The sequence below is a fragment of the Marmota monax genome, unplaced genomic scaffold (genome assembly GCF_021218885.2).
Source record: "Marmota monax isolate L192 unplaced genomic scaffold, Marmota_monax_Labrador192_F-V1.1 WCK01_AAM20220418_F8-fsc00055, whole genome shotgun sequence".
Taxonomy (NCBI): Eukaryota; Metazoa; Chordata; class Mammalia; order Rodentia; family Sciuridae; genus Marmota; species Marmota monax.
In genome coordinates this window covers 5,934,565-5,955,678 of record NW_026695205.1, presented here as the reverse complement: position 1 = coordinate 5,955,678, position 21,114 = coordinate 5,934,565, and the positions used below count along the sequence as shown (strand labels likewise).

The following is a 21,114-nucleotide window of genomic DNA, read 5'->3' as shown; positions in this document are numbered from 1 at the left end:
TCCTCATCACTGTCTTGGACTGTGACTCTGGGGACTTCCAGAGATCATCTTTTCAAAAGCAAAAATGGACTTCACCAGCTCAACCATCCTCTGGACATACTTCTGATGGGTAAAATTGGAGGCAGATGATAGGAAACCAGAAAACTCATCTCTTCCTCCCCGCACCAGGAGACTAGTTAACCAGAACTTGGAGAAGGAAAAATAATAACTCCAACACTCTAACCAGTACTGGATTCTGAGATCCTTTATTTGTTTTTATGTAAATATCAATACTTTTATTATCTATATTATTAATATCAATATTTATATTCTTTGAGAACCAAGAATGCACAAATACAAAGTTATGACTGAATAGGGGACCTGCCCAGTGTGCTCAAGAAGAAAGTATTACCTTCCCTAGGATTAGAATGACATAAGCATTCTCTAGATAGAAAGTCACTAGCTAGGCAACAACTGGGATTACCAAGAAAGCAAAAGGAAGATGTTTGGTTTGGCCAGGGCGGGGCAGAGTGGGAGCAGAAATATACTCCATACAGTAAAAGAGAAAGTTAAGTCTCTTGAATATAGCAACTAGTATGATGAGCACATTTAATATATGTATTCTCAGCTACATGAGCATAACATTCTAAACTGTTAGACATTACCTTTCCTGTCACTTAACAAGAGGAAAGCAGGATGCAGAAATGAGGAACTATTTGTCCAAGGTCACTTAGCTAGTTAGTAACTAAGTCAAATTTAGAAGTCTTGTCTCCTGACTTGTCACTTAATTCCCTTTCCACAGATCTCTTCCACATCGTTGAGTTCAGGGTTAATCATCTCTTTGAAGGATATGACTTGGAGGGCCTGGCACACAGAGCAGATTTCGACGGGTGGCAGTCGGGGGTGAAGCTGGTGCCCAGCAGCAGTATCCCTGTGTGGCTGAAGGAGGCCAGCATGGAAAGAGCCAAGCAGGGGTCCCCACAGGGAGAGGCCCTGGTGTCCAGGACAACCAGCCACAGGACAACAGTGCTCGGCCTGGCCTGTGCACCGCACATTTCTGAGAAACACAGACAAAAATTCCAAACTTTAAAAAGTGGACATATATTTTTTTAAATACTACCTGTAGTCATAAACATTGCTTTTTAAAATATCACTTAATTTTGCATAATATAGTCAATGACAAAAGTAAACTATACACAAAACACACATAAATCTTCTGAGTAGGCAAATACAGCACAGAATATCTTGCTCAGAATAATTCATGTAGCAATTAGCCCAGTTCCTGGTCTAGAGTGGACCCTCCATAAGTGTTTAGCCATGACCGTGACTCTATGAGTACCTTGGTGACCACTCAGAACTTGATTATTCTTACCTTACCCCCAAGTTGTATAGAATTTTTATTTAGCTTCTTTCTTAATAGCCTGAAGTAGAGGGCTGGAATATAGTTGGAGATAGGCACTTATGAAGAAATAGAAAAGCATCAGACAGGAAAAAGCCCAAATGGAACTGAGACCACTTAGTGTCAGGATGACAGCCTTCTGCCTTCCTGGAGGTCCTAGAGGTAACCACGTACTTCACTCAGTACAGTTCCTGCAATGACACAGAATCATCCAGAAAGACTTTAGGGTACACTGTATCCCCTATTTAAAACAGCAGGGAAACATTCACTACAATTTTTAAAATTGCCAAAAATTACATTAATAAAAATTTTGGCACGGAGAACTTGCAAATAATCTAAAAATTTGACATAAAAATCACAATGCCATATGCATGGTTCATTATTTCAAGTTCAACAGGGATATGAAGATTTGGTAATGGCCAATTACAGGTCCTTCTGGTTTCATTGTGAGATCATATGTAGCACTTAGTACTTCTGGACAGAGATGGTTGTTTTTCATAAGGTATAATTGCTTCTTAGTGCTGTTTGACATAAAACTGCATTTCATTGTAGTATTACTTCATTTTTCGGTCAGGGGTGGGGGAGACCTAGCAATTTTTCAGCACACAGCGTGCTGCTGAGGAGGGATCTCAACATGGCAGGAAGGTGAGGGTGCACTGCTTTGCTTGTCTATGGCAAAGAGAGGGGTTTCTTCCCCAGACCGTCCCAATCCTTACTGACTTTTACCCTGAGGTCCAGTTTATTGCTCTCCTATGAGATAAAGATAACTCTCACATTATCACACACTCCCTGCAGGGAAAAATCTCTCTTGGTTTCTCTTAATCATTGATTAGATTTTTCACAGCATAGTATTCCCAAGATGGATCTTGGGAAGGGAGATTTCTATTACATATGTCTGGAAGTTGGAAAAGCTAAGTGGTAATGAAAAAAAGTCCCAGAGTACATGGTATTTCTTAGACAGTTGTCTTCAAGTCCCTCTTGAACCCCCCCAAGGAAGAGGGATATAAGTAGTATGCAAACGGCCATCAGTTGAATGCTGGAGAGTTCATTTTGATTCCCAGGGATTGGTGAACACCACTTTTTTGCAGACTCATAACCCTCTCTTGGCTCCTCTTCATTTTGACAATGCCATACACATCTCAAATTTCCAGCAAATTGTAGCCAAGTGCCTTTTTCAGTGACTAAAGTTTATTTAAACAGTTGCCTGACCAATCTGTCTGTTAGAAGCATTTGGTTTTTGATTTTCACAAAAGTTCCTAGTGGGCTGAAGGCAATCGTGGGGGATGAGTTGGGTGATTTGAAGATGAGGGATAAATAAGGTTAATGGGGTACACACAGTAAATTTTAAATATCCCTGAGTGAGGGGGTAGGGCAGGATCTGCTTCTGCTCACATCCCGTGTGGCCGAGCATGAAGAACTCCACTCACAAGGAAGAATCAGTGTCCTGCCACCCCCAGCTTGGTGTTCGTGCTGGTGCCTGGTTTGGGGTATGGCCATCAGATCCTCAGTGGGCACAGAATCCACCAGGATTTTGGTGGATGAGAATCAATTCCCCACCATTCACTGGGAGGCAGGAGGTATTGTGAGCACTCAGGTTCAGGTACACCTTGTCTTTGAAAGCCAAAGAGACCACCGTGATGAAGTTGACCTTCTTGTTGGTGCTCTGGATGGAGATTGGATTGTGACCCTTCCGAAAGTAAAGGCTGACATTGACCTCCTGGGAGAAGTAGCCCTTCAGGGAGATGAGATAAAACCCATCACAGTTGATAATGATTGAGCTGTTTTCCACCTTCATGGTCTCAGCCTTTTCTGGTATAATGCGGAAAAATTTCTTCTCACACCCTGAAAAGGGCAGGGCTAGAATAAAAGACAGAGATACTTAAGTACTACATTAGGCAACAACCTTCCAATACAACTAAAATCAAGTGAAGAGAAAGTGAAGGAAGACAGATATTTTTAAAGAGTGGAAGCAAGCACTGTGTTTCTACCCATGGGTTGGAATCCCCTTCCCCTCTGGAATGCAAGTAGAGGCAGAGCTAATCCCAGTTGCAGAGAGAGTCTCAGATGGGGCTGGGATTCCTGAGTTGAGGGATTATAGAAATTGTCATGGCTGACCTACTGCAGAAAAGGTGGCTTTAAGGTTTCCCAGATTTTTCAAAACTGCATGGAGTTGGCAGCTTCAGTTCTTCCTTGCTTGCTCAGGGGACAGACTATAGCACAGAGTGGCAGTGGTGCCCCTGGCCTTGGTCCTGCACACCTCTTCCTAGCTTCACTCAAAGCAATTGCTTTTAATAGTTTCCTAGCCTCTCCCCACTGCCTGTGGGCATCAGACTTACTGACGGCATTTACCCCTGGCTCTGCCAGCAGCCAGTGAGGTTAGTCTGCAGCTAAGCACAGGAAGCCAGTGCAGGTTGAAGAGCTCCAGGACTCCGACTTGCTTCTCTCTTCCCCCTCTATTGCTAATTCTTCCTGGAAGGTGACTTGGGAAGAGTTGTTGCCATACAAGAAAGAAAAGGAGGAGAAGGAGGAGGAACAGGAGCAGGAGAAGCTTTGGTAGTTTGTGTATGGGGCAATTCTAAGTGCAAACCAAAGAGCCTAAATTTGTTTTATTCCACATCAGCCCAACAGCATGATGAATGGCCAAGCAACTACATCGTGGACACCTATTCTGGAGGTTGTTCTTTAGTGATGGGAAAAAACATGTCTCCACTGCTGGCCACAACTTGGTAATTCTTGCCTTATATCAGTCCCAAGGGGCATACTTTGAATTGAAAATAAACACCACTTATAGAGAGCAAAAGGTACTTCCCTTCAGCCTCAGAGAACTTAACAAGCCAATGAATTAATATAGAAACCAGTGGGGGTTGACTGTAATCATGGTGCTCTCCTGGTAGTCAAAATATCAGGGCCTTCCCCAACTCTCATTAAGGTAAAATCTTGTCCCAGAACAGAGCCAGCAGATGATGTGTCCTAAGGTCAGACAGACTTGTAAAAGGTAAAGCCTCTGTCTCCTTAGCTGAAGCATGAGAATTATTCACCCTCAAGCGTCCCTGGAGGATAAAGTGAGGCCCGTGAAGTACAGAGACAAGTATGGATGTGGTGGCCAACCACTCCTCCCTGCTTCCTATGCACCTCTGTGTCCCTAATGAAAATCATATTCAGGTCCCAACAATCCTGGGATGTCACACTTCCCCAAGGAAAAGGATAGATCTTGTGAGGAAATTAAGAGGCTAAAGAGAAGATCCTTTCAAAAATATGGATCAGTTAAACTTTTGACAATACTTACCATTAAATTGTATTCTAATACTTTGAAATGAAGGATACTGCACCTAAGGGATGAAAAAGGATATATTTTAGGGGGGTGAAAAAGGCATCAGAGCCAAATGAAACGGAAACCCAGGAGCCTGTGGAGGGAAAGGCTTAACAAAGACTCGGTTTTTTCTGTGAGGGTTAGAGTTGGATTTTCTGCCTGTCTCTTGCTTTTCTATAGCATTTCTTAAGATAAGTCAGGGTCACTCTGCTCTTTCATGCCAGCCTTTGAGGTCTGTTCTCCTTTCTGCCAAGCTCCTCTCTGGTGCACTGTTTTGGCTCACTGGGGCCCCAACTTCCCCTTTTAGATAACAGTACACTTACTAGTTCTCTTGTTAAGAAACCCATTCATAGAGAGTTCCTCATGGAGAAGTCTGTGACCAATCAATCCATCATGACCACAGATTCCCAGAACCTGCTGGGTGCAAGTTCTGGAAACTTCTTGTGTGCTTTTCTTCCACTATAACACAGGAATCAGCACATGGTGTTTGCAGGGGACACAGGCAATAAAATCTATTTTAATCCTTTAGAGTTCAATAGAATTAAATATAGCTTTTATTTTTTTAAACATTGCATCTTTTCCTTTTCTTCAACACAGTGAAAAACCTAATGTGAACCATATCCACCCTCAGTGGCAAGAAAACAAGTGAAACCATGAGAAGAGGAAGCTTGGTAGATGGAGTAAAGGTCCACAGTCATTTGGTGGTTAAAAAACAAAAGCTCAATAGGGAGCAAATCAAAAGTCTGTTAAGTGAAACTGTCAAAGGACAGAATCATACAGGAAGTATAGTGCCATGTGCGACGGAAGAGTAATATCACTTCTATGGGCATTGAAGGTATCTGGAAAAATGTAGGAGAAACTGGTGGCAAATGTTCCCTCTGGAGAAGGGAACTGGAAGCCTGAGGCCAGGGGTAGTAGGGACCCTTGCTCTTCCTGGTCTATTTTTTTTTCCTTCCTAAATTTCGTACCATATGGTTGTATTTCCTACTAGAAGAGGAAAAAGAAGGCCTGTTGTCCTGCCAAGACAGCAGCTCTTCCCACAAGGTTATTTCTGGCAGGATGTCCTGATCGAAGGTGTGGGAGACATTTGTTTTCATGCCCTGGGCAGTGGAATCCCTGCTTCCCACTCTCCTGGCAGACTACGGCCCAGTTGAGAGGATTCCAGTGGGGACTCCCCGCACAGATGAGGAACTTCCCTTTAAGCACAATCACATGCCTCCCCCAGCTGAAACCAACAGGCACTGAGCCTCCGCACAAGTTTTCCTTTAATACTAAGCTGTGGAGAGAGCGGCTGACATGGTGGAAGTGGGAGTCTTTGGCTCCCTCCCCTCTGTGTGCTGTTGTGACTCCCTTGTGCCCACACAGTGCTCCCTGGGTAAATAAACGCCCCCGCTGCTCTCTGCCTAGTGTGTGCCAGGTGCATGGCCATGTGTTAGGGTCAGAAGTGGCCTGTGGCACAAGGAGCATGAGGCTCAGCAGGCAGCACCTGGGTTCAGGGCAGGTCCTGGGTCATTCTAGGCTAGTTCTATAAGGCTTATAGGTGTCAGTTTGTCATCTTTAAAGATCACTAGAAGATTGTGGGCACCAATTTTAAAAGTTGCAATGCTATGTCAATTTTAATTTAAAAAAACATGAAACTTCCTCATTCACAAATTTACTCCAAGCTGTCTGATCTCAAAGCCCTTGTGATTTTTTTTTTAATGGACATTGCAAAAGTCTCCTAAAGGTTCTTGAAAACCAAAGAAATTTCCCAGCTGTTTGAAGTGCCCTGATGTTACACGGTGCTAGTGACCAAAAGGACATCGTTGGGGACTGAGAAGCTGAAGAGGCCGCAAGGAAAGCACATGTGACTGCCCCCCTTGGGTTGATCTACTGGAACTCCAGACTCAGACATCCTGTTCCCTCTCCTGAGAAGGTCACCAAGGGGTAGCCATTTGCATATTCTCAGAAGCCTCTAAAAGCATCAAAACCAACAGTTCAGACAAGTTGTAAGGTAGAAAAAGGAGCTCCCTCCCCTTCCTCCCTGCACATCCTCCATCTCTCTCTGTGACCTGCACACACTGGTGGTCCCACTACCCATAGTCACCACACACTGCCCAAGTCAGCGCCCTCTGCAGCCTGGCTCCAGTCTCCTTGTCTTATGATCAAGCCACTGAGTCACTCTGATCTCCTTGCCCTTGGATAGAGAGCCCAGTGGAGTAGGACAAAGAGTGTATGCAGTAGAGTCAAATCCACTTCAATTATGACTTCTGTAGCTTTGAAATTTGGAAAAGATATACACCATTTCTTAGCATTGGCTTTCACATATGGGAAAAAAGTCATAATGCCATTACTGGAATGTTCTAGGAGATCACTGTTAGGTTTAATTAGAATGACTTATATCCAGCAGATTGCCTGGCTCATGACAAACATTGAAAAAATACTTGCTATCTTGTTCTCTCTTCCAAAACAATCTTTTCACCTATCTCTGCTCATCAAAATCTAACACCTGCAGACCTACATCAAATCCTTGTTTTTTGGTATCTGTATTCCCATACCAAGTATTTAAAATCACCTTATTCATACAGATGTTTATAGAAGCTTTGTTCATAACTGTCAAAACTTGGATATAGCCAAGATGTCCTTCAGTAAGTGAATGGATAGGGCTGACATTGTAGCTCAGTGATAAGAGTGCTTGCCTAGTATCCATGAGGCACTGGGTTGGATCCTCAGCACCACATAAAAATAAATAAACAAAATAAAGTCATTGTGTCCATCTACAGCTTTAAAAAAATTTTTTTTAAAAATAAGTGAATGGATAAACTGGAACAGTCCGAGAAAGAAATGTTATTTTCAGCACTAGAAAGAAATGAGCTTTCAGGCCATGAAAGACATGGAGGAATCTTAAATCTGTATCACTGTGTGAAAGAAGCCAATCTGAGAAGGCTGTATACTGTATGATTCCAAGGATATGCCATTCTGGAAAACACAAAACTATGGAAACTAAAAGATCCCTGGTTTCCCAGGGTTAGGAGCTAGGGAGGCACAAATGGGTAGAGCATAGGGATTTTTAAGGCAGATTTCATTCTGTATGAAACTATAATGAAGGGTATATGTCATACACCCAAACTCCCAGAATACATAAAGCACAACCCCAAGAGTGGACCCTAATGTTAAAGAAAAAAAGTCACTCTACTGACTTATAGTATCACTACCTAGTATAAGTTTCATCTCTCCTTCTGAACATATTATCTGTGTGACCTGGGGAAAACTGTATTTACCTTGCCGATTTTTACTTTCTTCATCTGCAAAATAGAAACAGTAAAGATCCATTGTCTCAGAAGATTGTCATGAAGATTAAATGAGCTTCAAATATGTGAGTGCCCAGCACCTGGCATGGAATGTTGTAAGGAGTTAAGAAATGCCACCTGTGATTTCAGAATATCCAGAAGTGTTCGTCAACCAGTCCCAGCTTTTTCTGTATAGTTGAGGTTAGCAAAATCATGACTTGGGCTCTGATTAGGCATTACTGTCCTGGCAAGGGGCAGCAAGCTCATGAAAAGTGTAAACCACTGTAAGCTGGTGAGAGAAGAGTCACAAGTAGACCCTTCCTGGCTCTTCGTTGCTGTGAATGCTGGGCTGTCCGAGAAGCTAGATGGAAGAGTCTGGTGTCGGTATTTATCTAGCAGCCTCTACTCTATTCACAAGAAAGTGATAATTTGTTTAAAGAGCTCATCTTTGAGAGTGTGAGCCTCCGAGTCTGACTCACTAGGATGTGGCTTGGGGCTGTCGATCTTATACTCATTTGTCATTTGTCTGGTAGAGGGATGCCATCAAATATGAAACCAGGAAGTGGGCTCTGCTTCACCCTGTTACCAGGCCACCATGTCAATATCCTGGGGGAGAGGGGTTGAGGTGTGAGTCAGCAGAGGACAGTGGAGGAAACAGTGGCTCCTCACCCTACCCCACCACCTCCCCTGGGATGGACCAGTTCCTACCCTCTCCTTGGGTTTTGTGTTTAATCAGAGGAGACCTGGGAGGTCATAAAAACACTACCCCACAGGCTTGCAGATATGTCTCAAGGTTCCTCCAAAGAGGAAAGTGGAGCTTTCCACTCTCACCAGGATGAGAGCATAGACTCCCATCCTGGTGGATGTAGTGGACACTCCACAAAACAGCCTGTAACAAAGGGACGGGTCCCACTTTGGATGGAGGAAATTCAGAACCCCACCCAGAGAAAGGAAGAGAAGTTCTTTGATCAAGGAGTCTTCCATATTCAAGTAAAACTATCCCCAAAGTTACACTTTTAGAGACAAAGATATGTGGCTTTGAAGACCTTGCTGAACCAGCAGTTTAGTGGGATAAGCCCAGAGAGAAGCCATGTTAATTGCCATCCAAAGCCGCCTGTCTCCATGCCTACCCCTGACCATCACTGCCGCCACCTTTCCCTGCAGCTTCACCTTTAACCTCCACCTTTGTACCCCCCACACACACACAGACAGGTTGGGTGACATACTAATAACCTGCTCCCACCATTTCCCTCTCTGTCAAGTCTGAGTAATAGCTACACGTGTCTCCCCTCAGAGAGACATTCCTCCTCTCTCAGGCACATGAACCATGGTTTCATTATCCCTGATACTTGACAAATGATAGTTCCCAAGAGTGAGAACAGATATTCTGATAAATATCAAAATCATTCAAAGACATCCTTGTAACATAAATCTCTGCAAAATTATGTGATTGACCTAATACCTAAGGGAAGATTTTCTTTTTTTTTTTTTTAATTTTTCAATATTTATTTTTTAGTTTTCGGCGGACACAACATCTTTGTATGTGGTGCTGAGGATCGAACCCAGGCCGCACGCATGCCAGGCGAGCGCGCTACCGCTTGAGCCACATCCCCAGCCCAAGGGAAGATTTTCTTATACCTGAGTTTCCCACTCCACCTTGACCAGGGAAGTCCCTGAAGTTCACCAAAACGTTCCTGAGCCTCCCTTCCTCACCTCATGGATCAAGGCTCACACCAGCTTAGTGTCTAGGAAATGAAGGGCAGGTTTCCAGTGTGCCCACTGTATTAGCACACCTCCTACCACACTTCAAACGTGATGACACTCGGTAAATAAACATTTGCCGACCACTGGGGAATTTAGCCAGGGACTGCAGGATCACATCATGTCTGGCAGGGTTTTTGAAACTGTCCTATTTATCTTCAAGTACGGGGGTGGGGGGGAGGGCAGAGTTATTATAGTCAATACCTTTCTACTTGAGATCACTCATTCCCCATCTCATTGCATTATGAAAGGAGAAATTCTCACCTTAAGAAGGCTCGCCTGGCATGCGCGAGGCGCTGGATTCGAACCTCAGCATCACATAAAATAAAATAAAGATGTGTCCACCGAAAACTAAAAAATAAATATTAAAAAAAATTCTCTCTTTCTCTCTCTCTTAAAAAAGAAGAAGGCAAGTTCTGAGGGCGGACGGGGCATTGGGCTGACAGGAGGGAGTCCTGGGTTCTGTTGGTGACCTAGAACAAGTCCCTTCCCTGCTCAGTTCCAACATCCCCATCCAGTGTCCACTCTCCAGTTAAAGTACCCAAGGACATTTCCAACTCAGAAATTAGGCAAATCCCATATTCAAAAGATAAATCTCAAGAGACCGAACAGAAGATCTCTTCAACACAACCGACCTCTGCATGACACGAACCGCAGGCCCTCCTCCCAGGTGGCTCCTGGGACAGCTGCAGAACATGGAGGTCATGCCTAGTGGTGTGTGCAGTGAAGCACGTGGCCCCCAGGCATGCTCTGACATAGATCAAGACCGTTGCAGAGTTATCACAGCAGAGCCGCGGGATGAGAGGGTGGTGGTGGTCAGGATGGCCACAGCAGTTCAAGCTAAAGCTCTCCAGTAATTAAGGGAAGAGAAGCCCAAGGCCGAGGGCCAGAAGAAGGGTGCTCACCGACCTGCAGTTGAGACACTGGGTGTTGGAGCTGGCTGGAGCTTCGATGAGACTTGTCACTGAAGAACTCTACCCTACTTGCCTGCCAGCGCTTATCCCCACTCCTCCTACTGCTTATTTAACTGCCTCCTTTTCCCCCAAAGGTACAGACTCTGGCAGGACAAGATGACCCCATCTAGCGTCCTCTCTGTGTTCTCAGTGCCTGACTCGTGACTGATGATCCAAACTTTGTTGAAGAAGTACATGAATGAATGACTTTCAGTGGGCTAGTGTCCCCAGAATTCAGGTCCACCTAGAATTCAGAATGTGACCTTATTTGAAAATAGAATATTTATGAATGTAATTAGTCAATGTTATGGTTTAGGAATTAGCTATATCCCCAAAGCTCATGTGTGAGACAATGCAAGAAGGTATGGAGGTGAGATGATCGGGACATGAAAGCCGGAGTCCCCTGATGAGGATTGACTGAGTGGTAACTGCGGGCAGGTGGGGTGTGGCTGGAGGAGGCAGGTCATTGGGAGCATGACTTTGGAATACATATTTGGTCTCTGGTGAGTGGAACAGCCTCTCTGCTTCCTCATTATCAAGTCCTGAGCTTCTTTCCTTCACCACACTCTTCTGCCATGATGTTCTGCCTCACCTCAGGCAGGCCAAGAGCAATGGAGTTGGCCATCTATGGACTGAGACCTTGAAAACCATAAGTCCCCCAAAAACCTCTTCCTCTGCTAATTGTTCTTGTCAGGTCTTTTGGTTACAGCAGCAAAAAAGCTGATTAAAATATGAGGTTGGGAGTCAGGGTGGATCCTAAGTCCAACCTGACTAGGATCTGCAAGAGAAGAGGAGCGGACACACAGGGTCCACACAGGGGAGAAATCCATGGAGGATGGCGTAGAGCTTAGGGTGCTGCAGCTGCAAGTCAAACAACAGAGGCTGGGAAGAAGGGTTCTTCCCCAGGACAGTGAGGGGGTGTGGCCCTTCCAACACTTGGATTTGGATTTCTACCCTCCCATGCTGTGAGAGAGCTACTGTGTTAAGTCCCACACACTGTGATGATTTTTACAGAAGCCATAGGAAATCACTGCATGGTTGAGTAGGTATTTGTATACAATGTAATAATCATACTACCCCATTAAAGTAAGTAGAGACCCGTATAATACAATCCCCTTTCTGTTTAAAAAAAAGAAAAAGATGAAAGCAAACATAGGCACACTTCAATCATTTTATAAAAATATGCTATAAGGTGTATGTAATTGTTAAAGCTTCATTAATCATGTTACTGACATTTGTATAAGTACATTTAAATCCCTATTTAAAAAGAGTCTTTTTTCCTTTTGTGATATTGCATAAATTCTCTATTTTTCTTCAAAAGCAACAATGTCAGAAAAAAAAAGAATTTATTTATTTATTTGTTTATTTTCTTAAAGAAAATGAATCTTTAAAAGAGCCAACCAACATCCTTAAAGCTCAGAGTTATGGAGTCATGATCAAGGAGTTTAGACCTGGCCTTGATTTCTAACCCTGACCCAGTCTTGTAAACCTAGTCAAGTCTCTATGCTTTAAACTTTCCCAGCATAAGACAGCAAACAAATATCTGCCTCTCTTCCTCCACGGTCAAAATAAAGAAGTGAGGACAGAAGTGGGAAAAGCTCTGCCAACATGAGTAGCTGTCACTGCAAGGAGTGCCCGAGTCACGCTGCTCAGCCTCCAGGCCCTGCCCCCCACGCCCCCACCCCACCCCACCCCACCCCAGAAGAGCTTTGAGAACCAGCCCTCTTTAGGCCAGAACAAGGGCTAGATCAATGCCAGTAGGGGCTTGGAAACTAAAATCATTAAGCACTCAACGCACATAATTCAAAATACATTTTATATTACTAAATAATAAAAGACATTTTACAATTTATAACTCAACAAGGGTCTTAAAATTTATTTGGTGACTTTTTAAGTGTCTCTTTACAACCTTTTGTAATATCATTGTCAGGCCCTCCTGATCTTCACGGCTTCTTTGGCTTTCTAGGCTCTGGCTCCGGCTGCCTGCAGGGAAGCCTAGTGCCAAGCATACGTCACTTAAGCTCCCAGCAGCCCTCAATCTGCACCTATAAGATACAGGATTTAAGGACTGAAGGTTTCCCATCCTCAAGTTCTTATTAAATAAGCAAGGGAAGAATTAAAGAGGGACTCTTTCTGTCAGCCAGCATGTTTTCTTAAATAGTGCTTGTATGTCACCAGAGCTAGATAAATGTATATGAATCAACACACCTACCGTGCATTTCCAAATGAAACTTCTACTGAAAAAAAAAATTTTTAGTTATGCCAACCAGATCCTCAGTGTTTATAGCACTGTGAACCCGATCACATATCTCTTGTAAATACAATTTTCTGCTGGATTTGGCAGCCAAGTCCTTGGAGAATTGCAGGAAATATTAAAGTGAAGGGTAACAGAATCTGCCAGGCCCGGGTGCTCCAAGTGTGTGATTTTAGATCTCTGGACCACTTTCAACCAGTCACTGAACCTCATAACCCCAGCATGAGGACCGTGATAACCACCTTGGCATTCCCAAAGCTCACAGCAGCCACATTCCAGGGCTGGAAATCATTAAACTGGCTGGTGTTAGGGACTTCACCCAGGGACTCAAAGCTAAAAGTCTGGAATGAACCAGAGTCTTCTGGGTCCTGGTCCAGTGTACTCTGTTACACTCCATTCCATGACTCTCCCTAAATCTGAGGTGTTTTGTATTTTTACGTAAGAAAGTGTTTTAGTCTCTTCATTTGAAAAGATGTGGCTCTCAAAAGCACGGGGAACTACAAACAGAATAGAAGGCATGGCACGGTGGAGAGTTCAGTTTCAGTCCAGCTCCACCCTGAGCTTCATCTGTGACTGTGGGGAAATAACCTTGCCCCTTCCCAACTCAGGTTTGGGTCATCTTTGTTCTTCTGTCTCTCATTTAATAGTAATAACAACACTGTAACCACACACTCCAAAGGATTAATGGTCATTTTCCATAAATGAAGAGTCCCCGAATGGGGGGAAGCTGCAGGCCCTCTGACAGCGAAGGGCACAAAGGCAGTTAACAGAAACAGAACTGGAAGGACAGGGGCCGGCCCCTTGGCAGGGTGGGTCTGCTCGGTACCAGTAGCCAGGGGTGAGGTCAAAGCAGAGAAGAGGAAGATGACATCCCTAGATCAGAACCAAGAGCCTCTTTGCTCACTTCCCAATTCTCCTCTGTGGTGTGTCCCCCTGTGACACTCTCCAGCATAATCCCCATCCAAATGATTCCATCCTGTTTTGAGTACTTGGGTCAGAACATCTAAATTTTAGAAAATACCGTCACCTTGTAAACAGTGAACACTACTAGTCCCCCTGGAGTTTTTCACCCTCCTCGACACAGATGAGCACTTGACTTCCTGAGAAAACAGTTTTCGTCTCAATTCCAGGAGAAGGCAGGCCGGCCCTAACACGCAGGATGGTTCGTTTTACTGTGGTGCCCCCTTGTGCCAGAAGACATCAGACTCACTTTCCATATTTGCCAGTAAGTGGACCACATGAAAGAAGCAAAATTTGGAGAAGCAAGGATTTTCGTAATTGTTCCTACATTTTCTTTGGCATAGAAGAGAACAAAGTGCGTTCACTTAGGGCGATTCACGAGATTCCGAATGGGTAGGCCATTCTCAGCAACTTGCTGCTCCTGCCTAGAAAGCCTGCAGCCCCCTGCCTGCCCACCCTGTGCCTCTCACCTGCAGACTTCTGCTCCTCCTTCCAACATCAGCTGAAGCATCCTCTACCCCCAGTGTTCCTGGGTGGGTCCCTCCTCCCTCCTCTATTCTTCCCGTTGTCCCTTGAGTATGTCTCCAGATGTCTGACACTCTTGGCCCCAACTTGAATCTTAACTATCCAGTCAAAGAGTTCAAAAACCTTCTCCGATGAGTTTGTCTCCAAAGCCTCAAACAGCACCTGGTACAAGTGAACAGTTGGTGGGATGAGTTTGAGAAAAGGTACCTTAAATAATAATAGGAGGAACCCTAGCACTGGAGTGAGGAGTTTGGGTTAATTAACTAGTTTAGTGATCATGATCAATTCACCTACCCTCTCTGGGTTTCTGGGGATTTTTTTTTGTTTGTTTTTGTTTGTTTGTTTTATCTGTAAATAGACTATGTCTAATACCTGCTCAGATAGCTAAGGATTCTGTGCCTTTTAGTTAATACCTCCCTTAGGAATCTCAAAATACTTTATGATGAATCAGCTTGCCACTTCTGGGTTTTTTGGTTTTTTTTTTTTTTTTAATTCTCAAAGAGCTGCTTATGAAGAGCAAATTAAATTTACATTCGAAATTATTTCATTTACATGTCTGTCCTAAAAAAGGTTTTCTAAAAAAAAAAATGTTAGATTACATGCAATCTGAGACACGGTTTTTAAGGGAAATTCTTCCTTCTCTTCTTAAATGATACAAAGAAAGGTGGAAGTTATAGCCTGAAACTTCATTAAGAAACTGTGAATTTTAATTCTGACTCTGACTGATTCAGAACTGTCTGACTTATGTTCAAGAACCTCTGCTTCTGTTTCTCCAGCAGAAACAAATGATAAGACTGTCGACCTTTGACAGTGGAATTTGCTAAGGAATTATAACTAAATGTACCTGCACTTGAAATGAACTTTGAAAAGTGACAAATATTTGAAGAGGCAAGCTACATCATCCCTGGAACACTCAGACAAAATTCACCAAAGCTTCTCATAGGCCAGCTTTTTTTCTGCCCCGACCCCAGCTGAAGTTCCAGGTAAGACTAGAAGCCTGACCTTTAAGTGGCAGCCCCAGTATGATCTCCAATGTGTGATTGTTTTGGTGACAGAGCATTCAGTTTTATAACTTGTGGGTCTTCCTCTAGGGCCTTCACTTATTTCTTCTTTCTAAACCAGGTATTTAGCTAACTCAGAATAGGCTATTTAGATAAGTACAGGGAATATAAATTAAGTGTAGAAAAGTGTATTCCTGCTGATTTTATTTTCCCCAGTCCCTTCCTAAGAGCCAGGAAATCTCTAAGCTCAGACACAAAAATCTGTTAACTCAAGCTTTGTATTTCTCAAATTCTCACGCCCATTCTATGAATGTAATCAACATACTCAGGATATTGAGCTGACAGAGGTCTTACTGATCTTCCAGCCCTACTTCCTCTGCTACAGGTGAGAAGATCAAGGCCCCAAAAGGGAAGTGAGCTGTGAGGAGTGGGTAAGGCAAAAGGGATCTTTGTTCCGGCATCTCAAAAACAACAAGTTCTGCTTTTCATGTGTGTAAATAAAATTTAACCCAGAGATGAGAAACGGATCGCTAAATAAAGTTGATTGAAGGGAAGGGTGACTGCCAAGTGGAGTTAGAAGCTGTGTCTGTATTTCTACAGAGCTATGCATGTAGGCAATGATTTTCTAAGGCTAAAAATCAAATAAAAGAAATCAGGGGGAAAGTACGATTGTTTTCCAAATATTTTTCTCCTGCAATTGAAGAAGAGATCCAGTTTAACTGGGTGAATGAGGAGCATTTCAGCCTCAGTTGGCCTCCAATGCACATGGCACACCCCTGGAGCAGTGTGTCTCAGGAAAGAGAGGTGTGGTCTGCATCCCACCACCACCTACCCGGCTCCCAGCCAGAAGGCCAGACATCCATGTGGGGCTTTAAAAGGTTATCAGTCTGTAACACTTTTCTTAGGGCTACTCTACAACTCTCTCTCTCTCTCTCTCTCTCTCTCTCTCTCTCTCTCTCTCTCTCTCTCCTCCCCCCTTCCCCCCCCCCAGCAGCCATTGCTGCTGCCACCAACACTATTCCAACAAGTTCCAGGCAAAACCCACACAACCTGTCTACGCTCTCCTCCCCATGCCGACGTATATGAGATTAAATGTAAGAACTCATTGTGCTGTTCCAGGTCCTTTAACAGTTTTAAAAAATAAAATAAAAATAAATCACACTAACTAAAACAGTCTAGCTAGAAAAATGGAAGAAGAAATTTAAGTCAATGTTAAGTGAAGAATTTCAAATATCTGAGCAAAAAAAAGGGTAAAAAAAAATCTCTATCCAGAATATATGGGATCCTGTTTCTTGAGCAAACAACTCATACCACCTACATAGTTGCTTCCATTTCTACCCCAGGACTACGGGAGCTACTTCTCTCACACCGCTGCTCACCTGAGACCCAGTGGCCTGGAAACCAGCTGTCAGTCTGCTTCCCAGTTCTGACACAGAGCTGCTGAGTGGCTTGTAAAAGGGGCCTCTCTTCTTCTCAGGGTTCCCAGGGCGCTGACAGTTCCAGGTGGCCCCAGACCCAGCAGGCTAGACATGTATGCTTCACCTTGATGTCCCCTGCCTAGAGCCCTGGTACAACTGGCCAGCCTTGCCTGGGCCACACGTCCTGTCTTCCCCATGCCACAGAGTAAGGAAGCGCACGGCTCTGCGGTGGTTTAAAAAGCACGCGGGGCTCCCAGACCTGGTGAATGCACTCAGCGGTTCTATTTTTAGCTACTCTGTTTGCTTTCTTCTCAGAAGAGCCTGATTCCGGTCTGTGTCTTGGGTGCCCTGCCGTGGACACACTCTCTCCCCAGAGCACCTACTTTGATTTCACCCCGAGGGCTGTGCACAGAGAAGTGAATGTGGGGTGGGGTGGGGTGGGGGGAGAACAGGTGTGCTGGCTGTGTCACACCAGCCCCAATTCTAGAATTTGAAGTCACGAGCCCTCTCCGTGGTTCAGCAGTCATCGGCTCACATGCTCCCACCGACCACTGAAAATCCCCGTTTCCTGTGGGCAGAGACAAGCCCGGGCATTTGCTGGGACTACTCGTCCTGCTGTAATGTGGCAGCCAGTCTCTGACATGGCCATCAACATGCAGGTCCCTCACTGTCACATATAACTATAATGCACTAATAAGCCAAATATATAAGAAAAGATTCCTATTGCCTGCCCTTCCCCGGGAAGACTTTCGCAACCCAAAGCCACCATCCAGGGAAATAAGAATTGTCAGACCAGCCCCACAAAGGAAGCTGGGGAGGCTCTAGGCTTCACACCTGCCATGAAGAACACTCTTGAAGACCTAATAATATCTGTATATCTGAATAAATAAATAAGAAAAAAATGATGTGACCCAAGGGGAGCATGGAATGAGAGTAAAGAGCGGGGGAAATGGAAGAAGGTGTCAAGTGAGGAGGATGCTGAGGACCCGCACTGCACGATGTGTTGCCCCAAGTGGGAAAAGATGAAGCCATGTCTCCGCACAGCGTAGGTAGACGGGCAGAGACAGACTGGGAGGAACAACCCTGGATCCCATCTTTGGGATGAATGTGTGGGCATACAGGCAAACATACATGCATGCATGCATTGCTGCCCTTAAAATGCAAGGTCAGCTGTTTAAAAGAACTTAATCTGGATACCTTCAGCATGTTTTAAAAAGCAAATCGTTTGAGTGCCTGCAGAATTTATGACTATGATAGAAAAGTAGAACTGGTCTCTTTCTTCTTTCTTTTTACATCAATTCCCTCATCAGACACATTTTTATCAGGATGGATAAACCAAGTGTGGAAATCAGTGACTCAGCTTCAAAGTGACAGCTCATGCAGGAAGACTAGGATCCTCGCACTGCAGAGAAAGGAAAAAACCTAGAAGTGGTGCCTCTGCCCCATCTCCACTGTGCCCTGCCCCTGCCACCGCTAAAAGGAAGGAAGGAAAGGAGAGACAGGGGGTGTCTGACCACACCTTACGATCACTTGGTGGTGAGGGGACACAACAATCTTGGCATCAGATTATTTCCAAGTAACTGCTGCTACTGCAGCTGCCACCAGCAGAGCCGAAGGGGAAAAACGCCTGGTGGCTCATCTTACCTGAGGAGCAGGGCGGTACAGGCAGATGAAGGTGAGGCACAGGAACAGCCCCAGCCCCTGGGCCACAAAGGCCACCAGCAATAGCTTGTTCCTCTGGCATCTTGACCGTAGTGTGTTTCCTACATTCTCATCCAGGGGTTGAACCCCTTCCATCTCCACAATCTGGAAGCCGGGAGGATGCAGATGTGGCCAAGAGGAGCTGGGGGAAGACTGGCGCCTTCCCCACCAGGGAGGAGAAGAAGACCACAGAAAGCTCTCACTCAGAAGATAGACCCCGGTCCCGGGGCCAGAGAGGAAAGGGGATTGAAAGAGCAGAGCGGACTCGCTCAGCTTTAACTTTGCAACTTTGCAAGCAGGCGGGGGAACTTCTTTGTGACTAATCTGAATTTCCCCTTTACTTTCTTTCTTTTTTTTTTCCTCAGGGCTAACAGGGAGCTGTTTTTGTGGCATTCCAGTTCTGATTTGAGTGACTGTGAAATGACAGTCATAGAAGTGTGCCATTTTCTTAATTTCTCATTGCACTAGTTACCAATTTGTGGGTCACTTGGTAAAGATAAAGATCATCATCCATTGATACAGGAGCTCACAGATCCCTTCCTCACGGTGTCTTAAATCATGTGAAAGACTTAAGGAAAATGTTAGGCTAAGATACTTCTCTCTATTATGTAACAGAACACTGAGCCCATTGTAGGGATTCAGAGAAAAAGCACCCACAGAACATTCTTGAAATGAAAAAGACAACAAAGAAAATAGGAAGGTGGATCATATAGAAATGAAGGAGTAAGACCTTTCAGTTAAGGAGACCAATACATTAAAATAAAGAAGTCAGTATTTATTGAGCATCTATGTGGTGTCAGATACTGTGTTGGATGATCCTGTCATTTTTTTTTTCTTACTATGTCCTTTCAGGCAAATTCAATAGACACAGTTAATTTTTTGCATACCAGAAAAGAAGCAGAAGCATATCCTGGGTTTTTTCCCTCCCTCCACTTTGTATTTCCCATATGTCATTTTTGCATGAGGGAACAAAAGTATAGATTCAAATTACCCTTCAAGGTTATTTCATTTTTTAGGCTATGGCTAGACTCAGAACTTGGAAAGTAAAAATATCCTAGCAATAGACTCCTCTTAGCCTTTATCGCTAAAGTAAACAGTGAAATGAAATAAGCAATAAAATTATGTCATATTGGTAAATATTTGCTGAGTATGTAATTTGGGCCCAATGCTGTACTGGACAACTCAGGGATATTGGGCAGGACCTATTTAAAACCAAATTCTGCCTTCCTTCCATGGAAAAATACGTTCCTCTGAGCTCCCTATGGAGTATCCAGCAGATATTTATAGAAAGAAGGGAGAGAGTAATTTTTGGTTATTGGAAATATGTTATATGTAACTTATTTTTACCAAAAATGGATATGAGGCATATTTAAAAGAGAGACAGTTTGCAAGAAATTTAAAGTAGGGGCTGAGATTGTGGCTCAGTGGTAGAGCACTCACCTAGTACGTGCAAGGCCCTGGGTTCTATCCTCAGCAACACATAAAAATAAATAAATAAAACAAAGGTATTGGGTCCAACTACAACTAAAAAACAAATAATTTTTAAAAGAAATGCAAAGTAATTTACTGCAGTATGAATCAATTAAAATGACTAAATACCTTCACTACAATAATCATACCTTGCATTTATTTGGAGAACATTTCAGTCTTCAGAAGTTCAAGGTTTTAGCTGAAAGATAGGTAACTAAGTCACTGTATCAAGACGCCAGGCCCAAACTAGAAACCAACTTCCATCTAAGCTGCTTTGTAATAGTTATCCCCGTGAACAAAGTATGTGCAAAATACAGGGTACAAAGACCAAAGTCGAAAGGAAAATCAGTGTGCAAAGCCCACGTCTTGCATCATAGCTAAGTTACAAACAAGCATTAGAATCAGTAACTATTGACTCATTTATTTTTCAAAAAATGATTAAAAGACACAACCGCCCCCCACAAAGCCTGAAATACCAATAGAAACTAGAGACCAGATGCAAAAGAAGTAGGAAAAACTATTTGCGACGAACGGCAGAGAGAATGTCTTCCAGTGACTGCCAAAATGATGAACAAACAAACAGTACAGGACCCAAAGCTGTGCCCCGCCCGCAGCGTCCCTTCTCACTGTCACAATCGTCCCTTCTCAAAGAAGAACTGACAAATGCCATGTTTTCTTTAGAGACAATGACAGCTGTGTAGCACAGTGAATTTCCTTCTCTCAAGAAAGCAGTCAACTGGAGCAACAGCTGGACCAGCTCAGCCAGCTGAGCCTCTCCACCCCTGGGCTCCTGGTGGCTCACTGGAGTGAGTGCTGTTGGATATGTGACACTGTGCATTTAGCTGCTTCTTTTTCTTTTCCTCTCTTCTTCTTCTTCTTCTTCTTCTTCTTCTTCTTTTTAATCACATTCTCTCCAATTTTTTTGCATTCTTGTGAGAAAGGAGAGAGAAAATACAAACATTTTAAAAACTAGAAACAGGGCTGGAAATTCCAGCAAACACTCCAGAATTCATCGTGGAGCTGTCTAGCATTTGAACACACTCATGAAACCGCCATCAGAGATACTGTTGATGGGTTTCAGTCTGAGGCAGATGGGCAGAGCCGTCTACCTTAA

At 43.9% G+C, this 21,114-nt stretch overlaps 1 protein-coding gene across 2 annotated transcripts; it reads right to left on the bottom strand.

Annotated features, from left to right (window-relative positions):
* Positions 1 to 226: 226 nt before the first annotated feature.
* Tnfsf4 (TNF superfamily member 4) lies at positions 227 to 20,298 on the bottom strand. Of its 2 annotated transcripts, XM_046430177.2 has the most exons (4): positions 20,150 to 20,298; positions 18,474 to 18,635; positions 4,665 to 4,707; positions 227 to 3,235 (listed from the first exon to the last, which is right to left on the bottom strand). In XM_046430177.2, the coding sequence occupies exons 2-4, from the start codon at positions 18,624 to 18,626 to the stop codon at positions 2,883 to 2,885; spliced, it is 549 nt and encodes a 182-aa protein (XP_046286133.1). In that variant the 5' UTR covers positions 18,627 to 18,635; positions 20,150 to 20,298; the 3' UTR covers positions 227 to 2,882. The 2 variants fall into 2 exon arrangements, with proteins under 2 accessions (XP_046286133.1, XP_058430409.1); XM_058574426.1 differs by lacking the exon at positions 20,150 to 20,298 and having other exon boundaries at positions 18,474 to 18,657.
* Between the last annotated feature and the right edge of the window lie 816 nt (positions 20,299 to 21,114).